We start from the raw sequence: 14,584 nt of genomic DNA on the forward strand, positions 1-14,584 counted from the left end.
TAAGTAATCCATCAGTAATCCACATTACTTGTCTCCAGTCCAAGCAAATTCATAATTGAATGGTTAGTTCATTTAAAAATGAACGTTAGCCCATGATTTACTCTAGATTTACTCTACATCCTAGGTGTATATGACTTTCTTCTTTCAGTTCAATCCAATCGGAGTTATATTAAAAAATTGTCCTGGCTCTTCCAAGCTTTATAATGGCAGTGGGTGGGTGTTTCTGTTCAACAGTCCTAAAGAAGTCCAATAAATCCATTATAAAAAATTGCTCCAAATGGCTCCAGGGGGTGAATGGAATCCACGTGCAGAGGAGACAGCAAAACAAAAGACCAGTCACAAATTAGAAAGTACAAAAGGAGGATTTGTAAAGAAAAATGTTGGAGGATTTCGATATAAGCCAAGAGGAGGCTGGCTTTTCTTTGCTGAAGTAAGTCAACTTCCTTTGTTTCTGTAAACAAACGTTGGTTTTCGCGAGATCAGCGACGCATGTGCAACACATACGTCCTACGTCAACCCCTTCGGAATGGCTTGCGCGTATAAAGTTAGCGCAAGCTAGACAAAAGTGATTATTACGTTTTAAATATGGATATTTTTCTTACAAAGTGCATCAATTCACTACTATATTCTATATACTATATACTATATTCTATATTCACCCTCCGGAGCTGTGTGGAGCACTTTTTATTATGGATGGATGCACTTTATTGGACTTTTTTGCACTATTGAACATAAACCCCCGTCCACTGCCATTATGAAGCTCAGAAAGAACAGCCAGGGCAATTTTTAATATACCTCCAATTGGATTCGAATCAAAGAAGAAAGTTATATACGCCTTGAGGGTGAGTAAATCATGGTCTAATTTTCATTTTTGGGTTAACTAACCCTTTAAGTCAATTTAACTTTAAACCATAACGTTGCTACTGAATGAAATCTGATTCCTTAATCCATAATACTGCTTTCTCCAGTGAAAAAGTCCATCCCCTGTTGTCTTCCCACATGCAGACAAACCGGTGGTGAGCAAGTGATGTAATGCTAAAACCTTTCAAATCTGTTCTGATAAAGAATTAAATTCAGCTACAACTTGGGTGGCTTCGGGGTAAATACATTTTTAGCAAATCTTATTTTTTGCGTGAACTATTCCTGTGATCTTTCACTCTTTTAGTGCTTGTCAAATCTTATTTATTGTGTTTTATGACCAGACAAAACTCTACATCTATGTTCTAGGAAACTGAAGAGCAAAAGATGAGGGGAATCATTACTAGTCTACAGGGATTATGAGCTTTCAAAGTCAGATTTGTGTTAAAGACTGGCAGACACGTTTTAGCATGAACATTGTCTGACAGTTTCTTTTTATAACCACCATTTTTAGCATGTCTTCGCAGGATGTATTTTTCCATTTTTTTATTAGCTGCTTCACCAGGTGTAAATAGAGCATATTTGTAAATGTAAGAATTGCACCTGATATTTAGGGAGAAACAGTGTAAGTGGTAGTGCTGCACCTGTAAACCATGTCAGAACTTTTTGATTTGAGATCTGAAAAAATTTACACATTTTAACATTGACAAATCAGTCTAAACTCTAAATTTCTATATGAAATCTAAGTTAATTTGTTGTTTACCCTGTGTTACCCAATACCTGCAGATCAGGAACTTCTGCTGCCCTATCCAGACTCCAATATATGGTCCTCCCCCATCTGCATTACAAAAGATTCAGCTTCCTGTGGTAAGTAGACTGCAATTTGAATAACCCATTTAGATTTTAGTTCCTGCTTACACAACCAAAACCTGAGAGCTCTGACTGCAGCCTTCTGAAGGGTAACAATGAAACCAAATGGACACTGGACAATCAGCCCATATTCAGCATCTGAAACGACTCAAAACCACATGTAGGAACTGTTGCCCTCTTGTGGTGTTCCCGAAAACGCGTTCATTATGTGCACTGGACGTGAATGAAACATGCTGGGAAGCAGACAGTAAATTGTGATTGTGTTACTAACACTAATACTAAAACTAGCATGAATACATTTTAAACACCCTTCATCCAAACCACCCTTAATTAATCATAATTATAAAAGATCAAAATTAAAGATGGTCAATTACATGGCGAAGGCCAAAAGAACGCACCTCACATTCAAGAAAAATGGCTAGATAAATGACTAAAAAACATTTTTAAATGATATTGTTAAAATATAGACAATTTAAACAACAGCAATAATAATTAATAAACAATAATTAATCATTATTAATACAATTTCTTTTAAAAATTGAAAATAATTTTATTCAGCTATAAATTAAAAAATATATAGAATTCATATTTTCCTCCCCGTGAATTCCTGAATCCTTTTCCAGGCTTTCCGTGTTTCCATTCACATCTCTATTCGCGTCTCTGCTCGCCAGCGCTCAGTGTGGGTCTGTGAAGGTTGATGATTGGCTGATGGGAGATGAGAGTCTTGAGGCTTGCGCTTCATACCCGTGTTCGTGTGTTTACACTCAGTACTCGAGACACAGACGAGCGGCAGCGTCAGGACTATGGCGCTCCACAGATAGCAGCGGAGGTCTCACAACTATGGCATTATATTTAACGCCGACGGACAACTTTTTCTACTCGTCCCAACAGGAATAAAGCTGTCAAGTAGTTTTGTTTTCGATTCGGTCGGGGAGAATTCAGTTGTTTTCAAAGAGTACCAGAGAAAGCGCTTTCGCTGGTTCAGTGGAGTTGTGAATGAGATGAACTTTACGCAGGTTGTTGGGTATTTTATGGTTTACTACGGACGGGGACTGCAGTGTGCCTGACTGAACATTTTGTGTAACTGTACTTCAAAATTTGGGAAATAGGTTTTGGTATAAACCGCGGTGGGTCCTTTTGTAAGTTTGTGAAGTTTAAGGAGGAACCCTCCTCCACGTTTCACACTGTTTGAAGTATCCTTCGCAGAGGATTCAGCGAGACTTCATCCGACTGGAGCGAGAGCACCTGGGGGGCATTTGGCAGTAGCGTGACCGGGTGAAGATGCTCTCAGCGTGGATACACCGCGACCAGTCTCCCGCCTCCCTGCTCGGTTTAGTTCTACTCTGCGCAACCTTTGTGATCCATGCAGGTACGAGCCATTTTAATAATAACGTATTAATATGAAAAATGTATATATTAATAATAAAACACTTCCTTACTTTCGTTCTGAAACACGGGAGAGCAGGAGTGGGTTTTCTAAGCACGCACACTCACTCACGTATACACACCCAAAACACAGATAAGTTTAGTGATAATGAGGTCGTCAAGCAGGATTGTGTTTCTCAACATTTGCCGACTATCAAGAATATCAAGTGATGCCTTTTTATATAAATAAGCAGATGACTCATGAGTCGTTTATAAAGAAAGCTAATTTACTGTTTTCTGGCCTATTTTAATTTAATTGCATAAAAGCTCCTATAGCCTCCTACAACCTTTTGTAAGCATTAATAGAGGGATTATGGGGAAAATGTATTGAATAATGGTTTTGTTGATCCACTTTACTAAATGTGTCCATGCATTATCTCTGCAATATAACAGGTGGCACTGTTCATTTTAAATATTAAACCCTCTATCTATCTATCTATCTATCTATCTATCTATCTATCTATCTATCTATCTATCTATCTATCTATCTATCTATCTATCTATCTATGTAGTAAGGCAGTGTAATAGGTAACTAAGATGAAGGGATATGACTGCTGCATGTGTACTCATCTCTCTCTCTGCCTTCAGAGAGGAATATTCTGTTGATCTCCTCTCTTTCTGCTTGCCATGCTGAGCTTCCAAGCAGCGGATAAAAAGCAGAACCCCTGGTGTTCTTGGAGTAATTAAGGTTTAGCTCAATGCCTTCCTGGCTCCTGAAAGACAGAAAAAAATAAACCTCATAAAAAAGGAAACAACATCTGAGGGAAAGCAGAGATGGTGAGTTCTGAATTAAACCGTGCTGCTTTAAAATCTCTTCCTCTCTGTTGTTTTACTTTTCCGATTGATGTAGTTTAGGGTTACATTTAGCACATGCTCCTGATTAAGTGGTGGTAGAAGTTCCTCTGAAGATGTTTTTAAAGCTTAATTTCATAGACTAATGAATTTTGCTGAAAGCAGTAATGTAGTCTGCAAGTTCATAATGTTTATGGACTTTTTCTAGAACAATGTGGAGAAAACAGTGTTGGATTGACAGCAATGATTATCCAGCAAGTTCTAAATTCCTCTGAAAATGATCTAATAAAAATAACCAAGCAATTCGCTGACATATTTGACAAGTTCTGGATATTATTTATGATACCAAGGAGAAATATTCATGAGTAGATCATGTTGTGATGTGTTATTGTTTCTGCATGAAGGCTAGCCTACCTTCTGTCTGACCTTAGAAGTGACGGGAAGCAATGAAGCATCAAAGAAATCTCTCTCCCTCTCCACGCGCTGGTCACATATGTAATCAGATTGACATAGAAGTGCACATTTAAAGAGTTTAGCTGATTAGTTTCCAATGGGAAAGAGAAATCGGAAGGAAAAAGGACAGGTTGATTTAACTTCAGATTTGGAGACGGATGTGAACTGCAGTTTAAGTGTCCTTGTCCTTAATGATCTACCTGCAGCAGAGACCATTGTGGAAAACATGGCTATTTCATACTCAGGGTTTTGATATAGACAATATTAGGGCTAGCTGTCACACAGAGGGGAAAAAAAACTATAAGTGTTAACTTTTAAAGGTGGGAACTGTGTTTTGAGAATATTTATTGGGGCAATACTGCGTTGTCATGATTTATATGTTATAAATTGGTCAAATTAGTAAAAATGTTAAAGGCATCTGAATTTAGGCTTTTTATTTTTTTCACAATACTTTCAAGTGCCTTGGACTAATTAGCTGTTTGATGACAAAAGAATCCTGCATCCAAAGAGCACTGATTCATGAACTTTACACCCCAGCAGCATTTTATGCATTGGTTTGATATTTTTGTGCATTGCCTTGTAGATTTTTGAATTGTGTTTTCTGATTAGTTTTCTGTTAAAAACTGATTTTACCTTGAACTTACCCTAAAGTACTGTAGTGAGAAAACCATGACATTAGCAGTAACAGTGGAAATATTCAGTTGTTTTTTGTAGTCAAGAATTCTACAAAAAATAACTAGATAAACCCACTCTAAGAATTATTCACTGTAGTAAAAAAAAAAAAAAAAGTGACAACTTGCCCCAGTCTCCTTTATACAGTATGTAAGAAACTCCTTCTGCATACATGAACTGTCTAGATGTTACAGACAGTTGTACTTCAAGCCTGTCTCTTGTTGAGACGGAGATGTCAGCGCATATTTCATATCATCCATAAAACATCAGAGTCAAGATGGATAACGTTTATCTTCTCTCTTTTATTCTGTCCATTCCTGTATTCTTCCTCTCCCCCTCCTGTCTGTCTGTATTGTGGATGTGCTGAGCTCAGATTTCCTGTATGGTACAGCTCTCTCAGTGTTGACATACACATTAATTACCCAGACTGCCAGGAACCCACTTCTGGCTCCTTTGCCCCATCAGCTTTTCTACTCCCTGATTGTGTGCGTGTGTGTCTGTATGCATGTGTTTGTTTGGCAGAACATCCCTGTATACACGCTTGAGCTGGATCGAGACGGCAGTGCTGTTGTGTATGTAATGGAGTCGCACTGTCTGGATTTGGACGCACGGGTGCGTGTTTTAGGAGTTGGAGAAGACACACTCGAGACTGCTCCAAATAAGACCTGAACTTTTGAGTCGTATTGTTTGGATAGTTTCAAGAGGATTAAGCTGAGGCCTAGTGACCAGCTCCGCTGGTGGAAAAGTGGGCGGGTGCAGGTCAGGCTGAAGTGCCTAAGGTCAAGATGGAGGAGGGAGGTGTCCTCTTGCTTGCCCGTCATGTTCAGAGAGCATATCATGTCGGATCCTCCCAGTCAAGGCTGCCGGAATTCTCCGCCGGTAGTTCAGGGCGTGGGGGGATAATTGGTTATCTCTGAGAATAGGTCAACTGTGGTTGAGTTTGCTTGCTGTGAATTGTAAGATCCACGTTGTGAAATGTAGTTATGAATGCAAAATCTACAAAAGGCAGAGAGAAGAAAACGGAGGTAGGAAGAGAGCCGCTAAGGCTTGTAATTAGGTCTAGAGGAAGGGAAATGCGAAGGAAGGAATGCATGGATCGGTGAGAGGTCTGGCAGAGATCTGAACCGCCAGTCTTGTGGTGTGCATTAGCTTTATGGCCGCTGTGGGAGGCAGAGAGAGGGGTGAGGAGAGGGCACTGGAGGAGATCACTGGTTTTCCACTCACCCCCATACTGTATTATTCATCACTGTAAAGTGGCCCTCTTTAATATTTTAAAGCAGTTTATGGTGGTGTGTGTGATCTGTTTATGATGCAATGGATTTCTGAAGTGGTGTTGGACATGTGTCGTCTGAGCAGGCGGGTGTGAGAGTGGCAGTACAGAAACTTGTTGAGGGTTGTTAGTAGCACTTCATTATCGCCTGACTGAATTACATGCGGAATTGTCTGATTATTTATTTTTTTAATATCAGTCATCATTTTAAATACACTGCTTTTCATACTTTTACTATTTTTAGTAAACTTATTCAGTAAGAGGGCATTAACTTTATCAGTGACTGTAAAGGCGTTTATAATGTTACAAAACATATTTAGCACCACAGCTGTTTTCAACATTGCTAATAATAGTAATGGTTGCTGAAAATTCAGCTTTGCTATCAAAGAATTAAATTAAATTTTTGAAATTGTGTATTTGAAAAATAGAAAACAGTAATATTTCACAATAATATGTTTTCTTGACGTGCGTAAGAGGCTTCTTTCAAAAAATCTTTCCAAAATGAAATGTATATATGACAGTAGTGTATATTGTCTAATATTTAATTGTGAATTTTCATTTCTACTTGTTTTTAAAATTTTGATAACCTTTGCCATTCTTAAGTAAAGATAAAGGGTTTCACCCAAAACTGAAAGTTAGCCCATTATTTACTCACCCTCAAAGCATCCTAGGTGTATATGACTTTCTTCTTTCAGACGAATCCAATCAGAGTTATATTAAAAATTTTCCTGGCTTTTTTTTCCTGGATTTTAATGCCAGTAGGTGTTTCTGTTCAACAGTTCAATAAGACCAATAAAGTGCATCTCTCCATAATAAAACTCACATGGCTTCAGGGAGTGAATAAAGGCCTCCTGTAGTGAATCGGTGTGTTTTTGTAAGAAAAATATCCATATTTAAATAATAATCACTTTTCTCTAGCTTGGCTAACTGTCGTATACATCCTACTTCATCTGACTGGAACGGCTTACACATATGACAGTTAGCGCAAACTAGAGAAAAGTGATTATTACGTTTTAAATAAGTATATTTACTTTAAAAAAAAAAAAAAACATCTATTTGCTATTGAAGGCCTTTATTCATCCCCCGGAGCCGTGTGGAGCAATTTTTATTATGGATGGATGCGCTTTATTTATTTATTTTTGGACTGTTGACTAGAAACACCCACCCACTGCCATTATACAGCTTGGAAGTTCCAGAATAATTTTTAATATAACTCTGATTAGGTTCGACTGAAAGAAGAAAGTCATATACACCTAATATGGCTTGAGGATGAGTAAATCATGGGTTAATTTTAATTTTGGGCGAATTCTGTGGGGGAAAAAAAACTTAAATCTGTAACCATCCATTAAATTTTGTGTTTCTAGTACACAGAATGACCCTTGCGTTTATGTGTGAAGCATGTATATTCATATAGTACTTAAGAATAAAAGGCAGAGATAGTGGAAAATCCGGAGCATTATATCTTGGAGAGATGTATTGAGATAGATTGAGCCCTGGGATTGCCTTTTAAATAGACTTTATTAAAAAAAAGAGAGAGTGAGAGTGAAAAGTCAGGAGTCAGAAGCATTGGCATTCAAGCATCATTAAGTCCCTGGCACAGTCTGAGAGAAGAAGACAGCGACGGGGCGAGAGAAGGAGGGAGAGTGAGGGACAGCGACAGAGACGAGCGAGTGATGAGCAGATCGTTGAGTGGAGATGTTTTTATTAAGGTTCTTATCGATGCCTGGAGCTCTCTGTATTAATGGTAGACATTTTTAATGCTTTGCCAATACTGTGCATGTACACCACCATAAATCTGGAACAAACAGGAAAGAGAGTGTGTGGTAGAGGAAGGAAGAGGACACTAGGTTAAAAAGATTTATTACACGGCTCTCTGTAATACTTGATTCTGATTGGTCCACTGTTGCATTCAGCGGTTTTGTATTTATGTATACTGATGATTCAATTATTCATTTCATTCTTGTTCATGCAACATAGCATCCAACTTTCATGTCTGCTATTTCACTTTGCTGTTTTTGTCTTTAAATGCAGGAATAGCTGACTATAGCAAAAATAACTTTGACGAACTTATATGGTGAGCATAAATTCTCTAGAAGCTCACAAGTAGAAAGAAGTAGTAGAAAATATTGCTTATAAAAACAATACATTGGTGAGAGACACAAATAGCTGAATAAGAGAGAATTTGAAATGGAGAAAGAAGTTATTTTGGCTAACTAGTCGATATAAAAATTGATTGCAGATTAATAATGAATATGCAATTGAATTTTCTTGTAGTGTTCATCTTGCTGCTAGGCTGATTGTTTTCTACTTCATAATGGACTAGATGATTTATTCTTAATTTAATAATTAATTTCAGCTCAAATCAATACTTAATATGTGTGCATTTGTTTATTCATTTATTTAAGTCGTCTTGCAATTAAGCATTGGACTGGAACGAAAATTAACCATGGTTTTATTAAAGTAAAAGTGCCTTTAAAAACTACCTTTTTGGGATTTATTGCCACTGTTTTACTACAGATACCATGGTTTAACTACAGTAGCCATGGTTTTTTGGATTTATTTGCAGTAAAACCTCATAATTTTTGCGAAAAATAAACCTCTTTAGCTTTAAGTCCTGATCATCCTTTCTGGGTTTATTTTGCAGTAACAAACAACTGATATTGCAAAGTACTTGTTGGACTTGCAGTAGTAGTAGAAAGACTGACTTCAAGGATACATGAACAAGAAGAACAGAGAATGTGTTCAGAGAGTGTTGAGGGGGAACATTGTGTGTATAGTGATGGGTGGATGATGGGAAAGCAAAGAAAGAGACTTTAATGAAGTCAAAGCGAGGAGTGGATAATTGAATGAGAATACAAGAGAGAGAGAGACTCTTCACCCCACCGGGGTTTACGGCAGCTGGGTGGTGGTGGTGGGTCGGAGGGGCGGAGAGCGACAGGGTACGTAGAAGAATGACTCGGTGGGGTGGCTTTGTGCCGGGGTTGAATAGAGAACTGAATGGGGCTCTTTTCTGCCACCGTGTGTGGGGTGTTTGTGGGGTGAAGGGCGAGGGGGAGGAGGGGCCGGCGTACTCGCAACTCCTATAGGCAGCGAGAGAGTGACTGACGGTGTATGTTTGTGTTTCCCGTCTCGGCTTCCCATTCATAGTCACACTTCTTATTCAGTCCTCACAAACAATGACATGTTTGAGTTGAAATTCGTAGGGCTTTACTGTACGTATGACCAAGTCTTTCATCTTTTCTTCTTGTTAACACCAGCCTTAGACTCAGAGCCTTACACTTCCCTTCTAGGAAACGCCTGAATATTTCACAATGAGCCAGACCTGCAGCCAAGGCTCATGCCAAGCCAACAGTGTCTTTGGCGGACAGCCTTTCCCCAGGCTGCTGTGTCTGGCAAGGTCCAGCAATTGCTACATACAGTAGCATCTATTCCAAACCAACTGCATGACAGACATCTAGGAGCATCAGTCGCTCACTCTCAGTCTGTCAGAAGGTTTGCTTTGAGGTGTGCTGGCTAGAGAAATTATACTTCTCATTTTGATTGATAGATGGATGTGACTTGTAAAGTTGGTCTTTTTTGCACTCTAAGCTTCTCTTCTGAGTCTGACTGGCAAACCAACGGCTTGCATCAGGATCTTGAAAGTAATATGAGAAAGTTAAAAGAGTTTTAAAAATCAGGAGTGAAGAGCCTTCAGTTCAGACCCCCTGATGGTGCCAGTGGGGGTTTGGGTAGCATGTCAGATTCCTTTCGGCAGGGGTCTGGAAGCGGTGGTGCCAGGGCCACGTGAATAGGTCTCCTGCGGTCCACCTGCCTTTGTGCTTCCTGCCTTGAAAGAGAGACTTTCTGAGACCATGGAGATTTCCCTCATCTTCTTAGCCTTCAAAGGAAGTTCAACCCAGCCCATGCTTGAAGATTAGACCTCAGCCAATCTGCGGTTTATGCCCAAGTGTGCCAGTTTGGTTTTGTCTCTAGCATCTCTTTCCAATATTTTATTGTTTTTGTTCTCAAACACATTTCTCTTGTTTTTTTTTTTTTTTTAGCAGTTCATTCATCTCGTGTTTGCGCACTCCCTTATGTGCGCTCATTCTTTCTGGCTCCTTTATTGTGTTGGGGGTTTGTGGAGTTCCCTTTTCGAAAGGCTGTGTGGAGAATCCTATCTCTCTGAGTTTAACGCCTATTAAGACTCCCATCTGCCCCAAGGGTTGAGAAATATGGGGAGCTGAGGATCTCTGGGTTTTTTTATTAGGGTTCTGCCATGGGTTGCGTGCTACAGGGGGCCTCTTGGGAGGGATGTGGCATGTCTTACCCGGGAACACACACATGCTTGCTCAGCGGCTGGTTTTCAATGTTGAAGTGCTGGAACGAAACGTCCCCTGTGTGTGTGGCGTGCTGGTAAAGGCAGTCTGATGGTGTGTGACCAAAGAGTAATGTCCTCTTGTGGCGTCGCTTTAGTTTTCTTTGTGCCAGATGTAGAAGGGCCACACACAATGTGCTTTTGTAATAGAGCAGCCCTGACCGGGAAATGAGAGTGTTTAACACTCAAGATGTGTATAAATGTTAATAAACATTCCGTTTAGAGGTCTTCAAATAGAGGTTCACAGCAAAGCAATGCAGTAAATGTTTTATGCACTGGAGCTGTTGCGTACTGTTTGACCTTTACACACATGAACCCAATGAAAGGCTCTCTTTACTCATCGAAAGCAGGTCATGTCTAGTCCAGGAGGCCTGGTTCCACAGTCAACGCCCTTGGGATGAGTGTCGTGGATTTTGGCTGCACCCTGACTGCCGGGCTTGTTCTGGGAAAAGCAAAATAGTGATGCTTAATCCCTATGGAGTTTGTGTTGTTGCCGCTTCCACACCCTCTGGCACGACTCCCAGACTCTGGTGACGCTTTCCCACCAACAAGGTTCTGGTTCTAGAGCCGGCATCCAATCTGGAGCCGTTTAGTGTGTTTAAAATGCAGAAAAATTGAGAATGAGTTGGTTCTGTGATTCCCTGCCATTCACTGTGAAACCTGCTTTTAGGAGTAGGGTACTTTCAGGTGTGCACCAAGTAAAGTTTTGACCACTCCTGGAAGCTGTTTGCACTGGAAACGCTTGATGCAGAAATGCAACAGACATCATGTAAATGTCAAGAGGCTTCATTAAAATCAGCTTCTAATTGCATAAAGACACTGAACTAAAAAGCCTTGAAGGGCTGAGTAAAAATATTGATTTATAGATTTTTTTTTTTTTTCAAATAATTACAGTCTTGATTTGAATAGTCCCAGAATCGATTATGAGGTCTATATTGAATGTGATGCAATAAAAATACGGCATACCGGCAAGATAATGACAAGAAACATCTTTTTATGAGTGGTTCTCATGGGCTGCAGGCAAAAACAAACAAAACTGAAAATGACTTGTACAAACCAGTTCTTTTTAGTGAATCAAAAACATACATCACAACCAGCCTCAATGATAAAACGCATGACATGACTTTTAATGATATGTTTATTTTAATAAATAGTTTAAAAAGACAAATTACTGGTTTGAATGAGTCTGAAACACTGTATAAAATATGAAATTAGCATAACAACGTCGCCATATTTTCTACTGCCTCACTGTGACTGGGTGGGCCAAGCTTCTTATTACTCAAAAGGCGTCACTGACATTTAAATAAGGTCATATTTTTAGGTTTCAGGCTGACACATCAAAAATCAAAGGAGTTCAGTACAAGTTTTGCAGCTTAGTGTAACAAAATAATCAAAATAATTATTATAAATAGTTATTTAAATAATTAAAATATATCCTAATGAATCTCCAAATTGACGTCAGAAATCAAAGGAGTTACGTAAAAGCCATTTTGCAGCTTAGTGAAGCAAAATCAGCTTCTGAAACATATCCTAATGAATCTCCAAATTACATATTTAATGTTATATGTAAATATGTTCTCAAATCTCGTAAAACTTGACAGTGTGCTTTGATAATTAGTAAGCAGGTTAAGGCATAGCATTGCAAGTTCACACACAAGAATGGTTTAGTAAAAAATTATAGTAGACAAATTACTAGTTTAAATGATCCTGAAATACTGTATAAAATATGAAATTAGCAAAACACATTTAGGAAGAAAATGTTCAGGAATAACAGTATTGGTCATACTTTCTGCTACTGTACCTCGCTGTGACTGGGTGGGCCAAGTTTCTGAATACTCAAAAAGGCGTCCCTGACATTTAAACAAGATCATATTTTTATGTTTTAGGCTGTGATGTCAGAAATCAAAGGAGTTCAGTACAAGTTTTGCAGCTTGGCAAAACAAAATAAGCAAAATGAGTAACTGAAACATATCCTAATGAATCTCCAAATTACATATTTAATGTTCAAATATGTTCTCAAATCTCGTAAAACTTGACAGTGTGCTTTGATAATTAGGAAGCAGGTTAAGGCATAGCATTGCAAGTTCACACACAAGAATGGTTTAGTAAAAATTATAGTAGAGAAATTACTGGTTTGAATGAGTCTGAAACACTGTATAAAATATGAAATCCACAAAAACATTTAGGAAGAAAATGTTCAGGAATAACAGTTTCAGCCATACTTTTTACTGCCTTACTGTGACTGGGTGGGCTAAGTTTCTAAATACTCAAAAGCCATCATTGACATTTAAAAAAGGTAATATTTTTAGGTTTCAGGCTGTGACATCAGAAATCAAAGAGTTCAGTACTAGTTTTGCAGCTTAGCGAAACAAAACAAGCAAAATGAGTAACTGAAATATATCCTAATGAATCTCCAAATTACTTGAGATGTTCAAATATGTTCTCAAATCCCATAAAACGTGACTGTGCTTTATTACTAAGCAGGTTAAGGAGTAGCATAGCAAGTTCAGACACAAGAATGGTTTAGTTCAAAATTATAGTAGACAAATTACTGGTTTGAATGAGTCTGAAACCATATAAAATGTGAAATTAGTAAAATGCATTTAGGAAGAAAATGAAAATGTCATACTTTCTACTACTGTACCTCGCTGTGACTGGGTGGGCCAAATTTCTGAATACCTAAAAAGGCATCCCTGACATTTAAATAAGGTCACATTTTTATGTTTCAGGGTGTGACGTCAGAAATCACAAGAGTTAAGTATAACTTTTGCAGCTTAGTGAAACAAAACAAGCAAAATGAGTAACTGACATATATCCAAATGAATCTGCAAATTACTTTAGGTGTTCAAATATGTTCTCAAATCTTGTAAAACTTGACAATGTGCTTTGTTTTTTAGTAAGCAGGTTAAGGCATAGCATAGCAAGGTAAGACACAAGAATGGTTTAGTAAAAAAAATTAGTAGACAAATTACTGGTTTAAATGAGTCTGAAATACTGTATAAAATATGAAATTAGCAAACCACGACAGAAGAAAATGTTTAGGAATAACTGTATCATACTTTCTACTACTGTAGTAGAACTTTTGACTTTCAATGTGACTGGGTGGGCCAAGTTTCTGAATACTCAAAAAGGCATCCCTGACATTTAAACAAGGTCATATTTTTATGTTTCAGAGTGTGATGTCAGAAATCAAAGGAGTTCAGTACATGTTTTGCAGCTTGGCAAAACACAATAAGCTAAATGAGTAACTAAAATGTATTCACATAAATCTTCAAATTACTTTAGATGTTTAGATATGTTCTCAAATCTTGTAAAACTTGACAGTGTGCTTTGTTTATTAGTAAGCAGGTTAAGGAGTAGCATATCAAGAATGGTTTAAAAGTCTGAGAGTTAGCAAAACCAGACAGGTTGTGGGTGATGGGATGAGTGAGAAAGCCCAAATTGGTGAGTGAAGTGAAGCAGAGGGGATCTTAAACTACTAACTGGGGTCACAGCAAGGCCATGTTCACAAGGCCTGTCAATCAGGTGTGTTTTCACACACCTCACTTGTGCAAACTCAAGCCTCGCTCTGTGTCTTCTGACACTTTACCTTATTCTAGATTGGCACTTTCACACTTGTTGTTGTAATGTTTGGAGTTTATGCGTCGACTTTTATTTTTACTTATGCCCCCTCCTCAGTTCCCCAAGCCTCTTACCCGCTGATGGACAGATGGACGGCACGGCCGACCTCACTCTCACCTTTCTGCTCACTCAGCTCTGCTCCACCTCTCTGCTCCGATTAGCAGGTGAGCTGAGCATGGTTGCAGCTACTTGCAGACCCCGGTGCTTTACGGGGACATCTCCTAAAAGCTGTCACGGCCAGCACTTTCCCAAACCTTTCCTGCTCATCC

General features: G+C 38.7%; 1 protein-coding gene across 1 annotated transcript in view; it reads left to right on the forward strand.

Moving 5' to 3' along the window:
• The first annotated feature begins 2,459 nt into the window (after window positions 1-2,459).
• Window positions 2,460-14,584, forward strand: part of unc5b (unc-5 netrin receptor B) — an 80,373-nt gene continuing 68,248 nt past the window's right edge. Inside the window, exon 1 of the mRNA XM_073833909.1 lies at window positions 2,460-3,097. Coding sequence (XP_073690010.1) covers window positions 3,010-3,097 — 88 coding nt within the window. The 5' untranslated portion in view covers window positions 2,460-3,009. The remainder of the gene's footprint in view (window positions 3,098-14,584) is intronic.

The sequence above is a fragment of the Garra rufa genome, chromosome 2 (genome assembly GCF_049309525.1).
Source record: "Garra rufa chromosome 2, GarRuf1.0, whole genome shotgun sequence".
In the NCBI taxonomy this organism is placed as follows: domain Eukaryota; kingdom Metazoa; phylum Chordata; class Actinopteri; order Cypriniformes; family Cyprinidae; genus Garra; species Garra rufa.